The sequence below is a fragment of the Mus caroli genome, chromosome 9, assembly GCF_900094665.2.
Source record: "Mus caroli chromosome 9, CAROLI_EIJ_v1.1, whole genome shotgun sequence".
NCBI lineage: Eukaryota > Metazoa > Chordata > Mammalia > Rodentia > Muridae > Mus > Mus caroli.
In genome coordinates this window covers 114953095-114976632 of record NC_034578.1, presented here as the reverse complement: position 1 = coordinate 114976632, position 23538 = coordinate 114953095, and the positions used below count along the sequence as shown (strand labels likewise).

The 23538-nt window shown below is 53.5% G+C and overlaps 1 protein-coding gene across 5 annotated transcripts in view; it reads left to right on the top strand.

Annotated features, from left to right (window-relative positions):
• Scn5a (sodium voltage-gated channel alpha subunit 5) overlaps positions 1–23538 on the top strand; it is a 98351-nt gene that overhangs the window by 27729 nt on the left and 47084 nt on the right. For all 5 annotated transcript variants that reach the window (XM_021171629.2, XM_029481482.1, XM_029481483.1 and 2 more), the window contains 10 exons: positions 1221–1310; positions 2598–2726; positions 9968–10059; positions 13426–13656; positions 15538–15601; positions 16639–16780; positions 17218–17415; positions 18653–18832; positions 19350–19721; positions 23177–23309. In XM_021171629.2, coding sequence (XP_021027288.1) covers positions 1221–1310; positions 2598–2726; positions 9968–10059; positions 13426–13656; positions 15538–15601; positions 16639–16780; positions 17218–17415; positions 18653–18832; positions 19350–19721; positions 23177–23309 — 1631 coding nt within the window. The remainder of the gene's footprint in view (positions 1–1220; positions 1311–2597; positions 2727–9967; positions 10060–13425; positions 13657–15537; positions 15602–16638; positions 16781–17217; positions 17416–18652; positions 18833–19349; positions 19722–23176; positions 23310–23538) is intronic.

Genomic DNA, 23538 nt, shown 5'->3' with positions numbered 1-23538 from the left:
TGGTGTCCCACAACCTGGAGACAGCCACAGGGAGTAGTCAGTGCAGCATCTCTGGGGTAGGGAGGGGCATCTGTGAATTCAGCCAGGTTCCTGGAGCACCCCAGCCTCTAGGAGGCCCAGGGTTGATCCCTCCTCCTTCATCTTACAGACGCCAAGGGAAGAGCGAAGGGAGTCAGTCAGAGCTTTGTCCAGTCTGGAGCAACAGTTAAGACGCAGCCAGCATTGGGTTTGGTGATTTAGCTAGTACCTGAGTTCCCACAAAGATACCAGGACACAATGGTGGTGTTTGCCCCTTTCTGACAAGCAGACAGATGGGCTGACACTCAATGAGGATCCACAGGCTAAAAAGGGGATGGCTGGCCTCTGGGGGTGTGGTGCTACAACAGCCAATGAGCTGAGGTGGTCCTTCCTGATGAGAGATTTTAAAAAGCAAGGAGCCCAGGGCATGGGACTTGGGTGAGAGGCGGGTGTAGAGGCCGGAAGCACACTGGAAATGCCCCCCTCCAACATGGCAGCTCACCTCCAGATGTGCTTTGAAGCTAAAGCCTGGGGAGAGGGAACTTCGGACCCTGCCTATCTTCCTGGCCGGCTCCAAACTGAAGCTTGACTCCCTTCCATGTGACTGAGAGCAGGAATCAACCCTAAGGTCCGGGGTGTCTCTCCATTCCACACTGCGGAAGATGTGGTCTCCAGTTTGTCTGGTGCCTGCTAAGCTATGGAACAGGACAGGCTCTGGCAGCAAGTGCCTGGAGGACAAAGAGCAGACCCCTGGGTAGGGAGGCCTTGGCGCTAAGGCCTCGAAGCACTGGGAGTGTCTTCACTGATCTGGCAACATTTGCCTGGCAGTCACATCAGGCCCAGCCCCTCGGCAGCTATGGTGGCTTAGCTAACCTCCTCTGGTGGATTTGTGTGGCCCCTTACGCAGCTTTCTTTGGCCTCTCTGTGGATTTGTGGATGGGACCTCTATGGCTTCCTTCAGCCCCTTCCGTGGCTTTCTGAGGGGGAGGCGTCTTCTGTGGCTCTATGGATAGAATTTTCTCGTGGTTTCTTGTGGCTCCTACCATAGCTTTCTGAGGGATTTGTGGGTAAGCCCCTCCCACGGCTTTCTCTGTGTATCCTCTATGTGGGTTTCTTGTTAGCCCCTCCCACGGCATCCTCTGTGGATCCTCTGTGGATTTTGTCGCCAGTTCCTCCAATGTCTTCCTTAACTCCAGCATCACGCTCTTCAGCATGCTCATCATGTGCACCATCCTAACCAACTGTGTGTTCATGGCACAACACGACCCTCCGCCTTGGACCAAATATGTTGAGTGAGTATCTCCGGGGGCCTTTCCTCCTACCCCATCCCTCCCTTTCTATCCCATGCCACGGGCCCTGGAGTTGACTGAGATGGAGGCTCCGCCCACGCCTGGAGTCCCGCCCAGGAGGCTGGCCTTTGCTCAGCCTCTGCCTGCCTACCATTCTCACGCCATATGCCTGTTGTAACTTTGTGGCCTTAGAGGTGGAAGCTCTGCAAACTAGTAATGTGGGGTATCTTCCCAGGCCCTAAAGAGACATGCCAGACACTGTTACAAGATCAGCAAGCATTCTCTCTGCTAACCCAGGGTCAGCGGGGTCAGCACAGCCCTGTCCCAGATGGGAAGACTGAAAATTGGAGCCCGATTGACTTGAAAGGCAGCTGGGGAAACAGCAGCAGGAAGGCAGTGGGGGGGGGGGGGTCACCTCTCTGCTCTGGTGCTACACTGTTGCCTTGGCCCCCACCAGAGTCCTGCCTCCTACCACTTTTTGAGGCTTTAGAACTCTGCCTCTTGAGTCTTCCCTTCCTGAAGAAATGTCTACTTCCTCCAGGTTCTAAGCAGACTTGGTGGGCCCTTGCCACACTCAGCTCCCGGTTTGTGGAAACCTCTGGAAGGTACAGCTGCCTCTAAGAGTGGCTTGCAAAGAGGGCCAGGGCTGATGTTGCAGTGGCTGTGCCTGGCTGCTCTGAAGCCTGGGTCACTGCCTTTCTTGTGGGCCAGCTCCCGGGAACAGAGGCATTTTGGATTCCTCGGGCTGCTGTAGGCAGAAAGGACCTACCAGCCTTACACACTAGAAGATCTCCATTCCCTCTAGCCCAGGGTAGGCAGCTAAAGCCCGGCCCTAAATACTTGTCAGTGTCCCTGTTCCCCATTGCTAGTGGCTGAGAGCCCACAAGCATGACTAATGGTCAGTGAGTCTCCCTACCCATGGTGTCCCACTCTGTAGACTTGGTAGTCACTATAGGCATGTGGACACGCCCACCCCCCACCCCCACCCCCACCCCCACCCCCGAGCTGGAGGGAGGGATACATAGGGCTCTTCCAGCAAGGGTGAAAGTGGAGACTTCCCCAGACACCTGACAGTCTCTCTGTAAAGCAAAGGGGCATGTAGAGTTGTTAGCTAGATGTCTGGCACAGACCTGCAGGGCCTATTAAAGCTTTATCTCAGGGCACAGGCCACTATGATTAATGACTCTGGTGTGAGGAGCTGCCCAGGGCTCACACCAGGTGGGAAAGCTTATGAACCGAGTCTGTAGGCTCCAGCCATCCTGACAGCCCCTGATGGCCTCTCCTCCTCAGGTACACCTTCACCGCCATCTACACCTTTGAGTCTCTGGTCAAGATTCTAGCTCGAGGCTTCTGCCTGCATGCGTTCACCTTCCTCCGGGACCCGTGGAACTGGTTAGACTTCAGTGTGATCGTCATGGCGTAAGTACACAGCTCTTCTCACCGGGACGCATCACACTAGCTATGCAGGGTCGGTTCGGGGCAGGGTTTTTGTGCCCCATGTCCCAGGCTGTCTGGGTTTCCCAGCTGTGGCTGACATAAGCCACAGTATGCCACAGAGGAGTGACTATCTTGTTCTGTGTGTGGCAAGGTGAGGACAGGATAGACTTACAGCTCATTCTAGCAAGGTGAGGCGGCCCATCAGGGACACAAAGTGTCTGAGCACCCTGGCTCATCTGGGGACCACGACAGCCCTATGTTAAAGGGACATCTTTAATATCAATAGTCTTTATCTTAGTGTTTGGGCTAAGGTCAAGCGAAGAGTCTGCTTAAGGCATGTGGGAGGCTAAGACCAAATGAAAGTTTGCTGTGAGTTTGAGGCCAACCTAGGCTTCATAGTGAACACATGTGAGGTGAGCCTGATTTATCAAGCTCTGACCTCAGAAGATGGAGTGGGGTGAGGTGGATGGATCCTGCTTTAGCAGCCTCTGTGCTCACCTAGAAATCCAGCCCCAGGTCCCACTGAGACCAATGGCCTCGTATCCAAGGCCATTAATAGTGAGACTCCAGTAGAGAAGCCTGGGGAAACAGCCAGCTTCCTCTGGAACCTGTGCCAGGAGAGTTCCTGTCTAGCATTTCTTAAAAGCCACTGACCCAGCTCACAGGATGCTGGCCCCAGCAGAAGAGGTATGCTAGAGGCAAGCCAGCCATGCCCGATCTTTTGACATTGCAAGATGACACAATCATCTATAAAGTACATGCCCCAATCCACACAGTCTTGATATTTTCAGCAAGCTCACAATTTTCTGTTGAGCCTGGGCCATGTGCCTCCTCATGCAGCCTCTGGGCTGCAGGTTAGACGTGTCCCTTAGTCATGTTTTACCAGCAAGAAAGTTAGAGCTGGAAACTCGGGAGCGCACCACAAGGTGATCATGCCCCGAGGCCTACCGTAGTCCCAGCTACAGCTTTAATTCCTTTCCTAGGGGACACTTGCAGAGCGTTAGGGGTTGAGATACTCCCCGCACAGGATGTCAGGAGCCAGGTACCTCTCTCTGTTGAGACAGCTGACTAAGGCAGGGCTACTGTACTGAAGTCCTAGTCAAGAATTGACCTAGTATACCCCTTCTTCCAGCGAGGACCCAATATGTGCTGGGCTGAGTTTTGCACCTCAGCAAAAAGCATTCTGGGAGTTGTAGTCCATTCCTGTGCAAGTCCTGGCCTCCCCTGGTGGGATAGAGGCTCAGTTCAGTTCCTACTTTCTTGGATTCTTGGATGTACCTGGGCTGTGTTGTAGAGGAAAGGAGCTGGGAGAGGAACTGGGCTCTCAGGATGCCCTTAGAACACCTTCAGACTGAATGGAGAGCATGGTGGATGGACAGACTACCCAAAGCTGTTTCTAGGTATTTGCAAACCGACTCCAGGTCTCCCATTTTCCAGATGGAGGAGCAGGCTTAGAGACAATACACCACCTACCTGAAGTGCAGACACACACCAGGGTGGAGCTGAGTGAGCAAAGGAAATGATGACAGGACATGAAGTTAAAGAGCCATAGCCAGGGGTAGACCTTGCTGTCTGTCCACAGAGATCATGTCAGAGCCAGGCAGGACGAGAACTACTAGGGGAGGGGAGCCGGCCAAGCAGCGTCTGAGCAGAGCAGAGGAGCCCTGGTCAGTGCTGGGTTGTTTTGAGGGTGACTGCCGGGTTTTGCTTGTGGTGGATGGCAGTACCATTTGTGGAGAGGGAGGCTCAGAGGAGGAAGGGAGTCAGAAGTACTGGGGATATCCTAAGTATGGAAGGGTGAGATACAGCAGGATCTTCCAGTCTGGAGTGTGGGCAAGTGACCCACGCTGGCCAAGCTGGAGGCACTGAAGTGAAGACACTGAAAGCCAGATAAGAAAAGCCAAGAATGAGCATGGCGGAACACTCTGTGGGACACACCAACATCCTGAGGTCAAAAGATAGGGGATGGGGGTGCTCAGTTGTTAAAAGAGCACTTTCTGCTCTTCGAAAGAACCCGCGTTCAATTCCCGGCGCCCGTTTTGAGTGGCTTGTAACCACCTGCAGCTCTAGTTCCAGGGGACCCGATGCCCTCTCCTGATGTCCACACACATGGCTCACATTCACACACCCAGGCACACACATATACATGAAATAAGCACTCTCTTTTAAGGAGCAGAGGATTGGTGAGATGGCTTAGTGGCTAAGAGCACTGACTGTTCTTGCAGAAGACCTAGGTTCAGTTGCCAAAACTCGGATAGTAGCTCAAAACTGTAGCTCCAGTCCCAGGGAATCTGACATCTTCTGGCCTTTGTGGGCACCAGGCACAAAAGTGGTGCACAGATACATTTATAAACAAAATACCCACATACATAAAATAAGAAAGGAGGGGAACTGGCCCACAAAAACCAGAGGGAACTTGCCAGCAAGCAGGGAACACACCCAGGAGAGTGGTACCCAGAAGCCAGCAAGAAAGACTATTCAATGTAGAACATGCCAGGAGGAAACTATGACAGCCGATGGCCTGTTAGACTTTGGGTGATTGCTGGTGCTCCCACTAAGGGGTCACAGTGGAGTGGGAGGCTCTGCATCCGGGTAGAAAGGGTCTGGGTTGGAGGAGGAGGAGTTGCGAAATACAGACATCTCATTCTTGGAGTCCCTGTGAAACCACGCAGAAAATGGCAAGGTAGCCGGAGGGAAATGAGGGTCAAGGAAGGCCTTTCAAAGAAGAGAGACTAATGGAAATGATCCTGAGGAGAGGGGACCTCTGAGGAAGGCAGGAGGGGGCTGAGGGAACGCAGGAACAAAGCCCTCGAACGTCCCGACTGAGTGCGGCTCCGGGCACTGAGGTGAAGAACTGACCTTCAGCTCAGGGAAGGCAGAGTTCTGGCTGGAGGCGGAGGTAGGCTGACAGGCTGATGAAGAGCGAAGGGGGAATTTCTCCTCTGATTGCCTCTATTTTCTCCGTGAAATAAGAAGCAGAATCATCAGGGAGAATGGAGCAGGGAGGTGAGCCCGGGCCTTGAGAGGGAGAACTTGTCAGAGACTGCAGGCCGCACTGGCTGGGCGTTTGAGTGCGGTGGCAGGCCGGGCTCTGTCTCTGGGGTCTCTGTAGGCTGCAGGGGTAAGCAGTGATCTACCAACCATGAAGAGGAGCGTCAGGCAAGAGAGCGGCTAGCATCTGTCTGGGCCTCACCTGACTTCTGCATCCTAGACCTACAGAAAGTTGCCATGGAGATACTCCTGTTCTCAGGAGGAAGCCATCACCTGGACCAGCACAGCCCTGGTGCATAGAGAGAGCACCCTCTGCGGCCTCCAGCAAGTGTTACAGGGTCCTGTCCCCTTCCTCCAGGGGCCACCATTCCTACTCTGAACCACAAAGAAAGTGTGATGTGCCTCTTCCTAACGAGTCCAGCCACACCTGTGCTGAGAACAGGCATGGTATAGCGTCTTAGTCAGGGTTTCCATTCCTGCACAAACATCATGACCAAGAAGCAAGTTGGGGAGGAAAGGGTTTATTCAGCTTACACTTCCACATTGCTGCTCATCACTAAAGAAGTCAGGACTGGAACTCAAGCAGGCCAGGAAGCAGGAGCTGATGCAGAGGCCATGGAGGGATGTTACTTACTGGCTTGCTTCCTTGGCTTGCTCAGCCTGCTCTCTTATAGAACCCAAGACTACCAGCCCAGAGAGGGTCCCACCCACAAGGGGCCCTTCCCCCTTGATCACTGATTGAGAAAATGCCTTAGAGCTGGATCTCATGGAGGCATTTCCTCAACTGAAGCTCCTTTCTCTGGGATAACTCCAGCTTGTGTCAAGTTGACACAAAACTAGCCAGTACACAGAGGGGCCTGACTCTCACCACAGCCACACCTATGCCGAGAACAGGCATGACAGAGGGGCCTGACTCTATTCTTGGATAGTCACTGCATTTTGGAGCAGCTACAGAAATGGCCTGTCCACCTCTGCCAGGACAGAATGGACTGCTGGAATGCCAGCTTTCTGCCACTAGTCAGACCTGCTCCCACAGCATTGATTGATATCCATTCTGCCGGGTGAAAACCAGTTAGCTCCCCACCTCAGAGAAATATTCTGTTAGAGAGAAATGGGTCCTCAGGATGATCCGGAGAGTCTTGGGCAGGGCAAAGTCGAATGAAGTGAAACTCACCATCCAACCTTCCCTTTTACCTTTGGGGAAACTGAGGCTCAGAGAGAACCGACGTGCCCATAATAACAGACAGCATCAGCAGCGATGCTTGGACTGAAAGCCAGTGTCCCCGCTCTTCCTCAGCTGCACTTCTAGGCAGACACCCCACTCAGTTTAGAAGCTGCTACAAGGGGTGCTGGGAACCTTGCCAGGCTTAGATCACAGCCCAGCATCCAGAGATTCTCCACACCCTAAACTGGGCATTACCTGCCAGTCAACACAGCCTCCCACCTTCTGGGGTTGTTATGGAAACCAAACCCAGAGTGAAAGGAGGGAGGACACAGAGGAGGGGACCAGCCACCAAAGGAGCTAACAGCATGGGTTCCACTGTCTCTGGATAAGGGTGGGGCAGAGAGAAGCCAGCAGGCCATTTCTTGGAGTTCCACAGCTGCCAGAAAGCCTTGTGTGTGCTGGGACTGATACTCGGTGTAGGTCTCTCACCCACCACCCTCTGCTCTTTCTTGGCAGGCCTATGATCTTACCCACTTGCCTACCACCAGTCAGCTCCTTGGCCAGCTGAGAGGTTGATTGGCTTGTGAGAGAGTTTTGCCCACCCCTTACCCTGTCTATCCATGTCACTCTGAAGATAGCTCTCTACCATGAAAGGGTCTCCATTGTTCTGCCACATTCACCACCTTCCCCCCCAAGAAAGGCCTCAGTGGAGGCCTGGTGTTCCCTGGTAGGAATAGCCAAGTTCTATCTAGGTAGCCACCTTGTCTTGTCTCACCGTGGTCCCAGGCTACCTGTCACTCAGATCTGACTCCTCCTTCCAGACTTCCTCCAACCCCCGGCTGGATGTCCAGCCAATTCCCACCAGGACCTAAGTTTCATTTCCAGCCACATGGTGGTGGCAAGCCTACCAGGGGCATAGCTGTGTGTCCCCTATGCTGTCACCAGCCTATCCTCATCTCCTGGGGTCCTGGCTCCTTTGCGTTCAGCACTTGCTGCTGAAGAGGCAGCACCATCTCCTCGGAGCCTTGAAGGCAGGGCGGGGTAGGCAGGTCGTGCAGGTCTTCCCTGAGACGCCATCTGATAAACCAGGCTTTTAGGGGTAGGAGGGGGAAAGCAAGGTTCCCTGTACCTTGTGCCGCTGGAGCCATATTGAGAGCACTGAGAGGAGGGAGAGGAGCAGGCATCACAGGCCCCACCCGGAGACCAGCAATGGGGATCGGTTCCTCTGAGCCGTGTCTTCCGTGGGTCGGCCATGTCAGTAACATCTCAGGTTCAACTGCACAGTCTTGAGGCACTCTGGACAGAGATTGGGAACGGGATGGGGACAGAGATCTGGAGTCTCTGGGCCACCCAGGAGAAAAGAGGAATTCTAACACTGGAAGAGCCTACATCAGATTAACCGTCGTCCGTGAGCTGGGACAAGGTAGCGATTTCTGCTCCTCGCTGGATGATGGAATGGATCCAACGGCTGCACTGGAATTTGTCAACTGAGACAAGTCTCAAGGGTGGAAGGGAAGCCACGGAAAGGCCTTGGCGGGCCAGAGAAAGAAGACGTTGGGAATAATACGTGCCTAAGAAGGGAACAGACACATCCACAGGACCCTGTGATGGTGGATGGACCTCAAGAGTGAACAGAGCCAGGCCAGGCTGGCCCTGCTGGTCTCAGGATATGGCGTCCTTTGACAACCTTACCTGTAGACATTAGCAGCCCATGGAGAAATTCAAAGGTCCTGAGCAGTGTGAACAGAGAGAACCATGATGCTCTCTATGGGTCTGGACTGTTGGGTGGACTAAGCTAATGCAGGACTGATGACCTGGCCTGACACCACCCAGACACCTGAGCCAGACACACTTGGTTAAACATCAGACACCCTGAGTTCTACATCCTTTGTTAAACATCAGATCCCTTCAGCTAAATGTCAGATGTCCTGCATGCGAGGCCTCTGGTTAAATATCACAGGTCATCTGCCACTGTCCCGATGGCCTTGGTCACGTACTATGCATTCGCCTCTCCAATACTCTGTGGTCATGTGGCCTGCCCAGTGCATGCATGGCCTCACATTATGCTTGGGCAGATCCCTGCCCCTTCTCCGGACAGCTGCCTTCTATGCCCATGGATGTCAGAGATGGACCGCATCTAAGTTCAAGATGGGAGTCTCATAGCCATTCGGCCCTGCCAAGCCTCCCTCAGACCAACGCAAGACAGAGCTGGTAGAACAACCTCCCTACTCTCTTCTAAGACCTCCTCCACCCCAGGACTGATTTTCCCCACGAATTCTCATGCTGTCTCTTGTGAGATCATAGCCTGTGATCATTCCCTGCATAGAAAGAGCTGTGGTAAAGAAGAGCAGGTGGGCAGTCCCCAGAGATCCAGTGGCCTCAGCCAAGACTTCAGAGTCAGTCAAGTACACAGTGGTGACACATGTTGGAAGACGCAGAGAACCCTAGGAAGACCAGAAGTCTACATACATACTTCCATCATTGCCTCCTGGAGCCAATTCCCTCTCCACACTAATGTGTCCCCAGCCTCAGACCTAGTCTTGGAGTGTTATGTTCCGTCCCTAGAGTAGTTGCCTCCTAGCACCTGTTGATCTCGGGATCATCACGGAGCAAGCCACCTGGGAGCTTGCTGTGGGCATCCTTAAGACGGGTAGGCTGAGATCTTGTGTTGAGAGGATGGGTCAGGAGGAAGGCCAGGGGAGGGCCCAAGTCTACCACCTCACCTCACAATGGGGCCATAGAAGGGAGAGGGCAGGGGCAGGCACACTGCCGGGAAAGGGAGACGGGTGGGGCGGGCACCCTCCGCTTTGTAACTTGCGGTAACTGTGGTTTGGTCCCACAGGTATGTATCAGAGAATATAAAGCTAGGCAATTTGTCGGCTCTTCGAACTTTCAGAGTCCTGAGAGCTCTGAAAACGATTTCAGTTATTCCAGGTAAGGCCAGGTTTGCCTTCCGACCTCAGCCACAAGTGACTCTCTCTCTGTTTCCCCGCCCTCTCCTCCTCTGACCGTGTGTCTCCTGTTGGTGTGCCGTCACTGTGTCGTGTGTGAATCTCCCTTGTTACAGATACACAACTGAATTTGTGGACCTGGGCAATGTCTCAGCCTTACGCACCTTCCGAGTCCTCCGGGCCCTGAAAACTATATCGGTCATTTCAGGTGAAAAAATCAGGTTAAACGCCAAGGCTGGAGGGACACGCCTGAGCCCTTCCAGCCACCTGGGAGCCAAAGCTATCTCCCAGAAGGCCCTTTCGATGTGCCTGTCACCAGAATACCTTTGCCAGAGCCGGGAGGCGGTGGAAGAATCTCCCTGGAACCTCAGAGTGGGCTCTGGGCTGTCCACCCCAGCCAAGCCCACTCTCAGACACCAGGAGTTCAGGGCAACCCACAGCAAGACGGAACTGGTCCCCAGTGCTTCCCCAAAATGCTCAGTTCTTTCTCCAACCTGAACTCAGCAGCTTTCCTAGTGAGAAGCTGAGGCTCCAATGACAGGAAGCGACAAACTCTGCTCTGGAAAACGAAAAGGTGGAGTTTGAGGAAACCACGGCACACCCCTAGCAGTCTTTCCTGACAGTGCCAGAGCCCAGCCTTGTGTCCCATGTGACTCGTGCAAGCCTCAGCCCCCATCCCGAGACACAAAGTGTAGTCTGCTGACAGGCATCATCGGGCCTTGGCGTCTACCAGCCCTCGCTGCATGGCGCAGTAGAGGTTTAGCAAACCATGCATGGTAGCCTCGGGAAGAAATCCTCCGTGACAGATGTTGGCAACTGTACCGGGGAAACCTTAGCCTCAGCAGGAACCATTTCACTGGTCCACCCAGGAAAATACCCAGCAGCCCATTGGTACTAAAGGGGACACCACTCACCCTGGCCCCTAGAGCCACTCACTCCCACCGTTTATCTCAAACTCCCCAGGTTGGCATGGGCTCAGACTCCTCCTATTTTATGGATTTGTTCTGGAGGAGCAGTGACCAGAACCCAGGAGCCCCCTGTGAGTCCACAGTCCTCAGAATGGGCAAGGCACTTAAGGTGGCGAGAGAGCTGGGGGCAGGGTGTGGCTCAGTGGACAGTGTGCGTGCTTATAGTGCAACCTTGAGGACCTGACTTTGGATCCCCAGAAGCCACAGTGAAAAAGCTGGTCATGGCGGCATGTGCCTGTGAGCTCATGCTGGCGAGGCAGAGCTAGGAGGATCTTGGGGGATTCACTAGATAGCCTGTCTAGCAGAAAAATGGTGAGCATCAGGTTCCATGCGAGACCCTGGGTCAGAGCATAAGGTGACAGCAATAGAGGAAGACACCAGATTGCCTCTCTACATGTGTAGCTGCCGCAGAACTGAGGAGCTCTGGAATCCCAAACCAATGATAGCCTCTACTCCTAGAGGGAGATGCTGGTGACTTCCAGGCCTGCTGCTGCCCTCAGGGTGTTAGGAGCCAGAGACCCCGGGTCACAGGCTAATTTATAAGTATAACTCCTCCTGGCCATTTTGTATTTAGACTAAATTTCAAAATGTCTCTTCTCACCTCGGAACCCACTTAGTATGTCCACAGCGAGACCATGTCTTCCCAGCGTGCCACACTAGTGTCCCAGATTCGTGCCCTGACTGGAGCAACCCCCCAGTAACTCTCATGAAGCAGATGTCACTGGCTGAGGGGAGTCGGCAGTTTCCGCTGCCTGGGAGGCTGACAGAGGAGACGCGAAGCCCGCCTGAGCTACCGAATGGTTCGAGGCCAGGCAAGAACCTTGTGTCACATTTTTTAAATACATAAAACAACTGAGATGTAGACAGGTATAAAAGGTTTGCTTAGGGTGTCCAAGACCCCTGAGTCCAATTCCCAAGTCTTCAGAAGACACAAGACATTAACAAGCCTTTTGAGGTCACCGGCAGCTAAGAGAGGCCACGGAAAGCAGCCCCCAGGGTGGGCATCTAATGGGGTGCTGCCTGCAGGAGTCCCCAGCGCGAAGTCAGGGGGCAGACTCCACACACCTGCAGCTTGTCTGACCTGCAGCTTGTCTGAACCCATTCTAGACATAAGTGAACTAACGCTCTCTCTTTGTTATAAGGGAGGGGAAGGTTTTAAGGGGTAGGTGACCTTTGCTGCTGTCTCCACAGGCCCGAGCAGGATTGCTTTGCCAGCCCTGACTAGAGTATTTTGGGGCAGAGATCCTTAAGCCTGGCTGTTGGGGTACAGTCCAATGTGGGCATCCAAGCTTCAGCCATATCCCTGTCATGTACCCCCGAGATACATCGGCCTGCAAGCCTAAAGGCCTGCCACCACACACATGTCTCTCAGTAGGTGCTCAGAGTTCTGAACTGTAACGGACACATGGCTCCCTACCCGACTCCCACCCACTGGGCAGTTGCCAACATGTGCCAGGATGATTTCCATGGAGTCCCAAGTGCCAGAGCCCTTGGCAGGCAGCAGTGATGGTATCGTTGTGAGAAGGCCGTGCACTTCTCTCTTGTCTGTCCGTCACTGCTTCTCTGTCTCTGGGCCGAGGACACAATAGTCACGGGCGCTCCTAACACATTAATGGGCTGGACAATGGATGGATGGAGCTTAACCTGAGATCTGGCCGCTTGGGGGATGGGGCTGGGGCCCTGCTGCTGGCAGCAAGCCCCTCGCCTCTCATGCGCTGCTCGCACTTGCCCTAGGACAGTAGCTGAGGGTCAGATGGGATGTGTGCACACATGCTTTCTCTGTCACTCCGCTGTATGGTGCTGGCTTCTGCAAGGAGCTGAACCGTGCAACTAACAGATCATGGCCACTCCGCTTTGGGAAAATGGGAGGGGTGGGGAGGGCTCCAAGGGTCAGCAAATGAGGAAGAGGGGTGCAGCTCAACCTGGTGGTCCCTGCCTGTAACCTTCCCCAGAGGATGGTTCTACACTCTTAGGACATCCCAACCCTGCCAAACCTTCCCCCAGAGCCCCATATCTGCCCTTTACACTAAGCCACCCACAACCCAAGCCCCGACCCTGACTTCCTTAGTTTCGTTCAAATGATTGAAACCCACTGTGTCTCCAAGACAGCTGGCCCCAGCGGTAGAGCAGCAGGAAGACCCCCCACCAGGAGCAGCTGTGTCTCTCCCATTTCCAGATCAAAAGAGGCTCTTGCTTTGACTTAGAGTGGGGCTGGACCTCAGCTTCCTCTGCCATGGCCTGTGTTACAAAGGCCAGACTGGTACACTTTGCAATGTAGCAGCCACGGTGGGACCTTAAGACATTTTTCATCCACTCTGTGTCTTCCTGTGCTGGGCTGGTGGAGAATAGAGCGTTCTGACCCCCTCTGAAAACACAAAGCTGGGTGGACTCTTTGCCCTTGTCAGTCAGGAGAGACCCTGCTGGTCTTAAAGGCCCAGGAAGCCTCCTTCACTGTATCCATGTGTTGTGGTTACCATCCCTGTCCTCAGCCTGTTTAATACAGGACTTGGGGAGGCCCAGTGCCCTTCCCCAGGCCCAGCCTCCATCCAGAAGACCATAGAGTAGACTATCTGTGGGTCACCCCATGTTCCATCTCACTTTCCCAGGCCTGAAGACAATCGTGGGAGCCCTAATCCAGTCTGTGAAGAAGCTAGCCGATGTGATGGTCCTTACTGTCTTCTGCCTCAGTGTCTTTGCCCTCATTGGCCTGCAGCTCTTCATGGGCAACCTGAGGCACAAGTGCGTGCGTAACTTCACTGAGCTCAACGGCACCAATGGTTCCGTGGAGGCCGACGGCGTAGTCTGGAACTCTCTGGACGTCTACCTCAATGACCCAGGTATGGGCTCACTATGCCTCTGGAGAGAGTGTTGGGAGACCATCAAAGCTGGGTGTCTCCCACCCAGGCTTCACTAATGGATAGCAGGCAGGTCTCCAGGACCATCCAATTGTGGCTGGGACTCAAGGCAGGCTAAGGGTATACCCCAGGCTAGCTGGAGAGATGGCATTCAAAGGATGGGATTGGGGGTAGGGAGATGGTTCAGTCAGCAGAGTGCTTGCTATCAGCATGAAGACCTGAGTTCAAGTCCCAGTGCCCGCATCGTAAAGCAGCATGTGATAGATAGATAGATAGATAGATAGATAGATAGATGATAGGTAGGTAGATAGATAGATAGATGATAGATAGGTAGGTAGGTAGGTAGGTAGATAGATAGATAGATAGATAGATAGATGATAGGTAGGTAGATAGATAGATGATAGATAGGTAGGTAGGTAGGTAGGTAGATAGATAGATAGATAGATAGATAGATAGATAGATGGTAGACAGATGTTAGATAAATAGATGAGAGAGAGAGAGAGAGAGAGGTAGACCCACCATGGGGGTGGAGGGTTCGGGAAAGTCATGGAGGCTAACTTGTCAAGCAGACTATGCAAATCAGCAAGATCCAGGTTCAGGGAAAGACCATGCCTCAAAAAAATAAAGTGGAAAATGATTTGAGGAAGATACCCGGCATTGACTTCTGACCCTTCCATGAGTTCTCGCAAACGCATGTAAACACACACACACACACTTTACAGATTCGCATTTTGGGGACAGGCTGAGTCCAGACAGCTGGTAATGGTGAGGAGACCAGCTTCCCTGCAGCCTGTGAGGCTTGAGTGACGCCATGTCTGAAGTAAGAACTTTCACCTCAGTGTCTGTGCTGAGGGCCCAGGCTGCTCCTCCAATGTGCACACGTGCCCTAGAGCCCTTTGAGAAGGATGAGGTGGCCTGGCTTGTATGGGTGTGTGCACCCTCCATTCTGTCACCTCTTCAGACTGCTGGTCACCTCCTCCTTCAGTAAGTACCATCCACCCAGATCAAAGGAAGATCCTGGGGCAAGGCCAGATACCATGCTCCAAGGATTCAGAGGGCTCCCCTGAAGTCAGGGCCTCTCACATACATGAACTAGCACCCATTGGAAAACAAGAAGACAAGAGATCACGGGTGGATGTGGGTACGGGTCTGTTGTGGCCTCATAGGAATGAATGACTCCAAACTTCAGCAGTCATCAGAGTCTCCTGAAAGGTTCCAGAAAACAGACTACAGGCCCTGGCTGCTTCTGAATCAAGTGTATAGGCCAACCGCTCCCCAGGCACTAACATTGCCCACCAGGACCACACTTAGAGAAATGCTTCCCAAGACAGAGGTGGGTCATGGTGACTGATGGAGAGATGGCGAGGCAGGTGGGCCGTGCCTCACCTGGTCTGGACCCAGCCCCATGGGAACAGACCACAGTGTTGCCATGGTGACCGGCCAGCATCTCTTCCACCAGCTTATGTCATGGCAGTGGGCCACACAGTGACACAGCAGCCAAGTTGGAGCTCTGCCCAGACCCTTGCCTCCTGGCTCAGGGCTCTCTTGGCCCTGGCTGGCCCCCTGAGTGGTTTGGAGCTGGATGCAGAAGCTGCCTATAGGGACAGAGGGACAGCTGAGTCCTACCCAGGGCTTCCTGCATCTTCAAGAGTGTGTGAGACACTGGCAGAGGAGCGGCAGTGAAAAGGATGGATGAGTGAGAGAAGCATCCAGGGCCACCAAGTCCTGGCCAAGGCGTAGGTGAGGATCGGGACGGTGGCCAAGGAAAGCGAACAGTAACGAGGTCTTTTCCAGAACCCAGTGTGGAGCAGGCACCCAGAACTGGGCCACCCAAGCCACTCACACCCAGGCTTTTTCTTGCAGCCAATTACCTACTCAAGAATGGCACCACGGATGTGTTACTGTGTGGGAACAGCTCTGATGCCGGGTAGGTGGGACAGTCCTCCCAGTGGCCTTTGGTACTTCTCTGCTGCTGTGTCTAAGACTTTCCTGACCAGAACCCTGAAAGTTTCCATACCTCCCTCCCCTGTCACATAAGAGAGAAGTGACAGGTCTGGAGGGACAGGGGAGGCCTAAAGATGGGCTGGGGTAAGGAAGACATCCAGGGTACCCCTCAGGGTCCTAACTAGACCTTGGCTCCATCTCTACTGATCTGCCCTTCCAGGGTGAGTGTGGCCTTAGTCTTAGCTGGATTTTGTTCATGGCCAAGCAGAACATGAGCCTGCAGCCTCACGCGCCCTGTTTCCAGGGGCAGTTTCCAAGCCTCAGTGCATGGTAGTCTGGGACAGGATGAGGGGTCCCAGGCTCACCATGTGGCAGTTGGTTCTAGTGTGAGGTTCCCAGCTTACACGTTGCTGGCTCCTTCCACCATGGGAGAAAGGTCTGCAGTGCCTTGGGTTTGAGGCACCCTTAGGAATATCCTGGCACTTGCCCAGTTTCTCCAAACAGATTTCTCTCTCCTCTCTTCTTCTCTCCCCCTCCTCCCACATATACACATACATGCCCTGTCAAGGAGAGAGACTGAACAAGGTGTGTGTCTCTGTGTGTGCATGTGCATGTGTGATAAATAGACACTTTTCCAGATGCAACCCAGTCCAGCCCTTCACCTGCCTCTACTCACACTTAGCCAAGACTTGCCCTCTGGAGCTCCGGGGTGTTCACTCCCCAGGGGATGGACAAGCCAAGAAAGGAACATGGGCTTCCTCCAGGGGGGGAAGCAACAGTGAAACAGCCACAGCCACCAGGAAGGGTGTGTCATGTGGACAGAGGGGAACTGGGCCTTAGAAATTCCAAGCAGGTCTAGGAGAGAGGAAGATGGAGACCTGGTCAGTCATGAATGTGGCAAGGACAAGATCACGGATGTAGGACCCAAAAGCCGTTGAGCATAGGCTGGGCTGCCCAGGGAAACGAACCAGGATCTTTCACAGCATGGGACAGAGTGTGTATGTGTGTGTCTGGCTATAGGACATGTCCTGAGGGCTACCGGTGCCTGAAGGCAGGTGAGAACCCCGACCACGGTTACACCAGCTTCGACTCCTTCGCCTGGGCTTTCCTTGCGCTCTTCCGCCTGATGACACAGGACTGCTGGGAACGTCTATACCAGCAGGTGCATGGGTTCCGGGGCCAGCAGAGGGGTGCAAGGCATGGACCCCAGAGCAGGCTGCACAAATAGATAGCTGGAAATGTCCCCAGTAACTTTCCACTGGTGAGGGTTATGGAGGGGGCAGGGGAAAGGGCTGGTGACTAAGTTCCAGTCCCTTAGAGAGGACACTCTATTCTGTGGATGAGATCGTTCTTCACACTGTAGGACAGAACATTCTCGGTTGATGCAACAGTCTCCCCGTTAGGTGAGATACCTGCCTTCTTCTAAGTGGGACACTCTCCCACGGGTTGACACATGGCCTTCTACAGGTGGGACATACTTTTCTCCACCCCGCCCCAAGCTTTAGGACACTGAGCCTTTCGCATAGCCAGACCCGTAACTTAGAAAGACCCTAACCTGGAATGTCAGTGAGGGTGACCTCTGGCCCCTTGCTCCTCCAGACCCTGAGGTCCGCAGGAAAGATCTACATGATCTTCTTCATGCTTGTCATATTCCTGGGCTCCTTCTACCTGGTGAACTTGATCCTGGCTGTAGTGGCCATGGCTTACGAGGAGCAAAACCAAGCCACCATCGCTGAGACGGAAGAGAAAGAGAAGCGTTTCCAGGAGGCCATGGAGATGCTCAAGAAGGAACATGAGGTGAGCGAGCAGTGGCTGAAGGTGCAGTGCATGCTGGGAAAGGCTGGTAGGTGGTGCATGCTGGATAAGGCTGGTAGGTGGTGCATGCTGGATAAGGCTGGTAGGTGGTGCATGCTGGGTAAGGCTGATAGGTGGTGCATGCTGGATAAGGCTGATAGGTGGTGCATGCTGGATAAGGCTGATAGGTGGTGCATGCTGGATAAGGCTGGTAGGTGGTGCATGCTGGATAAGGCTGGTAGGTGGCACATGCTGAGTGGAAGGCAGTGCCTGCTGAGCAAGGTGGGCCTGTTGGTGTGGTGTGCAGTGGGTAAAACTGGTTCCTTTGCCACTCTGTTTTCAAGGCAAAGGTAATGCAGAATGGGTGGGGTGCAGGTGATATTGGCTCAGTAAGCATGGCCTCTGTGGGCACAGCCCGTGCCTGGTACAAGATCCATGTCTGTGCATGTGACCTACTCTGATCGAGGGATAATTCCTACTGGGGTCGTGAGGAAAGTCCAGGGCTGGAAACTTGTGCGATGGCCGTTCTGCCCTGGCTCCCCACATCTGACAGCTTCCCTTGTGGTAGCTGTCGGAAACCGAAGGGGCTGGGGAACTGGATCAGTTATTAAAGCGTCTGCCATACAAGCATGAGAATCTGAGTTCAGGCCCCAGAAGCCCCATTCAAAAGCACCGTGTGACTTGTAACCCTACCACTGGGGAGGTAGAAACGGGGAGACTCCTGGGGCTCACTGGCCAGCCAGCCCAGACTAAATCAGTAAGTCCTGGGTCACACTGAGCTATGTCTTTAAAACCAAGGTGGAGTGTCCCTGAGGAATGGCACCCGGGGCTCACCTCTGGCCTACACACACAAGTTCACTCACATGGAAAAGAGTAAGAACAAAGAAACCCGTCTGGAGACATCTGTGTATGCTTTCTGCCTCCATGACACACACACACACACACACACACACACAGCCATCCTGGCCAGGTGAACCTTCTAGAAGACCCCTGACCTCGATTCTGCTGTTTCTTCTGTTCACCAACACCCCTCTCTCACCCATCCCACACCCCGACTTGGCTACTTGCTCTCCCTTCCAGGTTCTTTGTCTTTCTCAAAGCATTGTGGGTCTGCCTGGGATCAACTCCATGAAGGCAGCGCTCTGAGTCAAGCGTGAAGACTAATGGGGCAGCTTGCCTAGGCCTGAGACTAGCCAGGGTTTCTCTGTGACCCAGATACCCGTCCCCTACCCTTTTCCAGGCTCTCACCATCAGGGGCGTGGATACTGTGTCCCGTAGCTCTCTGGAGATGTCTCCTTTGGCCCCAGTAACCAACCATGAGAGAAGGAGCAAGAGGAGGAAACGACTGTCTTCGGGGACAGAGGATGGCGGAGATGACAGGCTCCCCAAGTCGGACTCAGAAGATGGTCCCAGAGCATTGGTAATCCTGACGTGGTTCTGGCCTCTGCAAAACCCATCATGATGCCCCCACCCACCCCCAGTGTGGTCACAGCCTTAAGCTTAGTCTCCAAGAAAGGCATGCTTGGACCCCTCCCATCCCTTCCAGTTTCCCCCAGTCATTCTTAAATTGGGGGAGAGCTAGGGCAGGTTTGTGTGTTGATGCCGCCTCCTACCTGGAACTAGTCCTCAAGTACAGGGACAGCACTGGGAGTGGGGGCCTGTGGTGTGGGGTGATAGGGGCCCGAGTACTGGTCCTAGCTCTTCTGCCCAGCCTAGCCCCATCCCCAGGCCCAGAGCAGCTTCAGAGTCAAACCCAGAGATACAGGGGTGAAGTGAATAGAGAACCCAGAAGATGCAGGGGACACCCCATCTCTTCCTAAGCGCCCACCCACCCCCGCTGTGGCCAGCAGAAGTGCTCTCAGAAGTGAGCTGAGCTGATACTCTGGCTGAAGCAGAGACCGAGTCCTGTGGGTCACGCATCCTCCCTGTGCCCTCAGAATCAGCTCAGCCTCACCCATGGGCTCAGCCGGACATCCATGAGGCCCCGCTCCAGCCGAGGGAGCATTTTCACATTCCGGCGACGGGACCAAGGATCTGAGGCAGATTTTGCAGATGACGAGAACAGTACAGCAGGAGAGAGCGAGAGCCACCGCACGTCGCTGCTGGTGCCCTGGCCCCTGCGCCGTCCCAGCGCCCAAGGGCAGCCCGGCCTTGGAACCTCAGCTCCTGGTCACGTCCTCAATGGCAAAAGAAACAGCACCGTGGACTGCAATGGAGTGGTTTCCTTGCTGGGGGCAGGGGATGCAGAGGCCACCTCTCCAGGGAGTCACCTTCTCCGCCCTATAGTGCTGGACAGACCCCCAGACACGGTGAGCCACCCCCGCCTGATGAACATCAGTCCAGATCTATCTCCCAAACTAGTGATAGGTACCAGGCTCAAAACTACTTGCTAAATGTTGATCAAGCACCTACTGTGTGCCCCACTCCCAGAACATTTCTCCCCTTATAGTTTCCATGCCAACTGGGCAGGCAGTCAAGTCAAGAGAAAAAAGAGAAGACGGAAAGAAAAATGTCTGTGTAAACACATTTGGTGTAGTGATGAGAGAGTCAGATTTCACACCTGGTGCATTGTTCGTGCTGAAGTGCCACAGCAGACCAGTGTCCCGGAGGCCACGTGCTGTATCAAGTGCCTTCTGCATCAGCCGGACAGGAAGCCATCCCGGCAAGCCTGGGACAAGGGCTAGGTGGCAAAGGGGCCCTCAGAGATCCAGACAGCACTCACTAAGTGAGTCAGAGATAGTCCAGTACTTTACTCACTTGTGATGGACACAGTGCCAGCCAAGGTCGTAAGTGTTGGGAGTGGGGAGCAGGATGAGTGGAGAGGAACCCCTAAAAACACATGTTAGGAAGCATTTAAGCAGCAACCACAAGAAGAGGAGCCAGGCTGCTTTCTACATCTGGAGGGCTGGTGTGCAGAGTGGTTAGTGCCCAAGCTCTCAACATTAGCCTAGGTTTGGATTCTAGATCGAGGCTTACCAGCTAGACAGCTGTTGGCACATCTTTTTGCTCCTCTGCACTTTAAGTGTCTCATCTGTATAATGGGTGAAAATTACCCAAAGTGGCTAATGTAGACAGGACCAAAGACATACAGGAACATGGTCGGCACTGTTAAAATGTCACAGTACCATGCATTCCATACCGAAGTGTGTCACACACAGCCAAAGGGCAGACAGCCCGGGGAAGAGCCTGTCTGGCACTGTGAGGTCAGTGAGGCTGGAAAAGAGACGGCAGCTGTTAGAACTGTTGTCAGCAAGGTGTTTACAATCACGGAAGGTCTCTTGTGGCACACTGGTGACTGCCGGGTTGGCCCCTACAAGTCCACATACCCTCTCAGGAACACATATACAGACAGGAAAGCCAAGATGGAGAAACCACTGGACAATGGGATCTTGGTCAGGAAGGTGGTGTGAAGAGGGAGGGCCCAGTCTACATGGCCAATAGCTGTGGATCTTTATACGGGCTAATCATCTGGAGCCTCAATTTCCTGCAAAGTGGAAATCAGATTTAACACGTACGTCAGCATGTGGTAGTGGGACCACGGGAGCTGAAACAGGTCCAAGGCTTAGGCCAGATCTTGCCACTTGTGCATGTTACTGGTTCCTGTTACTAGGTGCTGTTGACACCAGCAAGTAGAGGCTTCTGGGATGCATTGCCAAGAGTCCAAGCCCTGTATAGGGAGTGAAGGGGAAGAACTTCAAGACCCCTAAGGGCTGCAGAGTTATCTGTGTCCTTCAGGACCTGTCACCTGGAGGGTAGGGTATCTGGCTTCCAGTCGGGCTCTGGATCCCCAGCCTTAGGCAGGCAGAGCTGGAGCGCTAATAGAATTTCCTAATCCCATTAGGGAGAAAATCATCTCATTGTGCTGCACATGTCGGGAGGAATCCAAGTTCACACACTTCATTACCGGGAACTCTGACTTCACCCATTCTCACTTCTGCAGGGCCCATTTGTAACTTTAAAGGGATTAGCTGGCCGAGGCGGAGTCGTTTGTAAGGTTAAAGGAATTAGCATCCAAGATGGAGACGTTTGAAAAGTCAAAGAGATTAGCCGGGCAGAAGCCTCTGGGAATGCCTTCCTCACTCTGCTGGTCCCCTTTGAGCCTGTTTCTAGTCTGCAAACAGGGCCCTGTGTTGGGTACAGGGCCCCTGTCAGTGTTGGGGAGTGGGGGTGGGGAGTGGGAGGAGGCCTCTCTGGTTCAGGGTGGGTTAGGGGAAGGAGCCTAGAGAGGTCCCACCTGCTGCCGCCAGTTAGCCAGAGCTTTCTTTCTACTTGCTCTTGGTTATTGGGAGGGCAACCCAGAGAAGTTGAAGCTCGTGAAGTGAGCAGGGACTGTCACTTTCCACTGTGCCTGGTCCCTGTTCCACAAGTATCTGCACGTTGACAATTTGGTATTCACTCTTCAGATCTTTGACTGGCTCCTACATCTGTCTCGGAGATATGCCCAAGGGAGTACACCCAGATCAGCTTCTCACTGTTGTCTGTATCAGAGTCCAGGGTTGGGCAGAGCTGTGATTGATTTTAATATTCTTCCTAGTCAGCTAGACATTTCGTTTAGTTACGAGGAACAGTGCCGCAAAGCAAAGTCTCTCTATGCATTCTTGGTGTGTGTATAAAAGTGTTTATGAGTCGGGCAGTGGTGGTGCACGCCTTTAATCCCAGCACTTAGGAGGCAGAGGCAGGCGGATTTCTGAATTCGAGGCCAGCCTGGTCTACAGAGTGAGTTCCAGAACAGCCAGGGCTACACAGAGAAACCCTGTCTCGAAAAAAAAAAAAAAGTGTGAGAGTGGATTGAAAGACAAGGAATCTCGGGATCATTTAAAAAATAATAAGTAGAGGCTGGAGAGATGACTCAGTGGGTACAAGCACTGGCTGCTCTTTCAGAGGACTGGAGTTTGATTCCAAGCACGCATGTGGAGGCTCACAACTGTCTGCAACCCCAGTTCCAGGGAGCCAGTAGTGTTTATGGGCACCAAGCACACACATGTGCACCAACATTTATACACAGGCAAAACACTCATGCATATAAAGTATGGTTATTTAAAAAAAATTAAAGTTTTCTGATTTAGACCCAAGCATACCTCCTCTGTATGACATGGTCTGCCACTGTCCTCATCTATTGGTGTGCTGGTACTGGAGGGGCCTGTGTGGTGTGTGTACTCTGAGAACAGGGAAGGAAGGAGATGGTGGTGGATGGGAGATGCAAGGATCAGGGAGTTGGTTCTCCAAGTCCAGCATTCCTTATCCCAGCAAGACCTCTATGCTTGGAGCTATGATGTAGCTCAGTAGGGAGAGAAGTCAGAATGCTTGTCTAGCATGCATGGAGTCCTAGGTATGATCTCCAGCAGAGCATGAACTAGACGTGGTGGCACACACCTACAACCCCGACAGCACTTGGGAGGTAAAGACATAAGGATCAGGAGTTCAAGGACATCTTCAGACACATGTTAAGTTCAAGGTCAGCCTTGGCTACATGAGACCATAAACAAACAAACAAACAAACAAACAAATCAACAAGGGCTAGTGAGATGGTTACGTGGGCGAAGGCTGCAGCTGCCAACCTTTAGAACCTGGGATCAGTCCCCGAGATGCCCATGGCAGGGGAGACGGCCAACGCCCGCTGGCCGAACTCTGACCTCCGCACAAGAATGAATGGATGAATGAGTGAATGCAATTTTAAAATTAAAGACCAAAACACAGAAACAAGACTGCCACTCTGTCTTCCTGAGTCCTCCTGGGCTGATGCATGTCTCCCGGTTGCACGCAGACCACGCCGTCAGAGGAGCCTGGTGGGCCCCAGATGCTGACACCACAGGCTCCATGTGCAGATGGCTTTGAGGAGCCCGGGGCACGGCAACGGGCACTCAGCGCCGTCAGTGTCCTCACCAGCGCTCTGGAAGGTCAGTGTCCCACTTTCCCCTCACCCTTTCACCTCCAGCCTCTCATCGTCATGTCTGCCCCCACACCTGGGTCCCCCATACCTCTCCCAGGCATCTCTTCTTCAGGCTGGGAATGTCCTTGCCTGTTCTCTGGTCTCTTCTCTGGTTCTGCTACTTCTTTTCCAGGTATCCCCACATCCATCCACTGCCCCAGGCCCTTCCCCACCTCATCCACCCCTCTCCCAAGCAT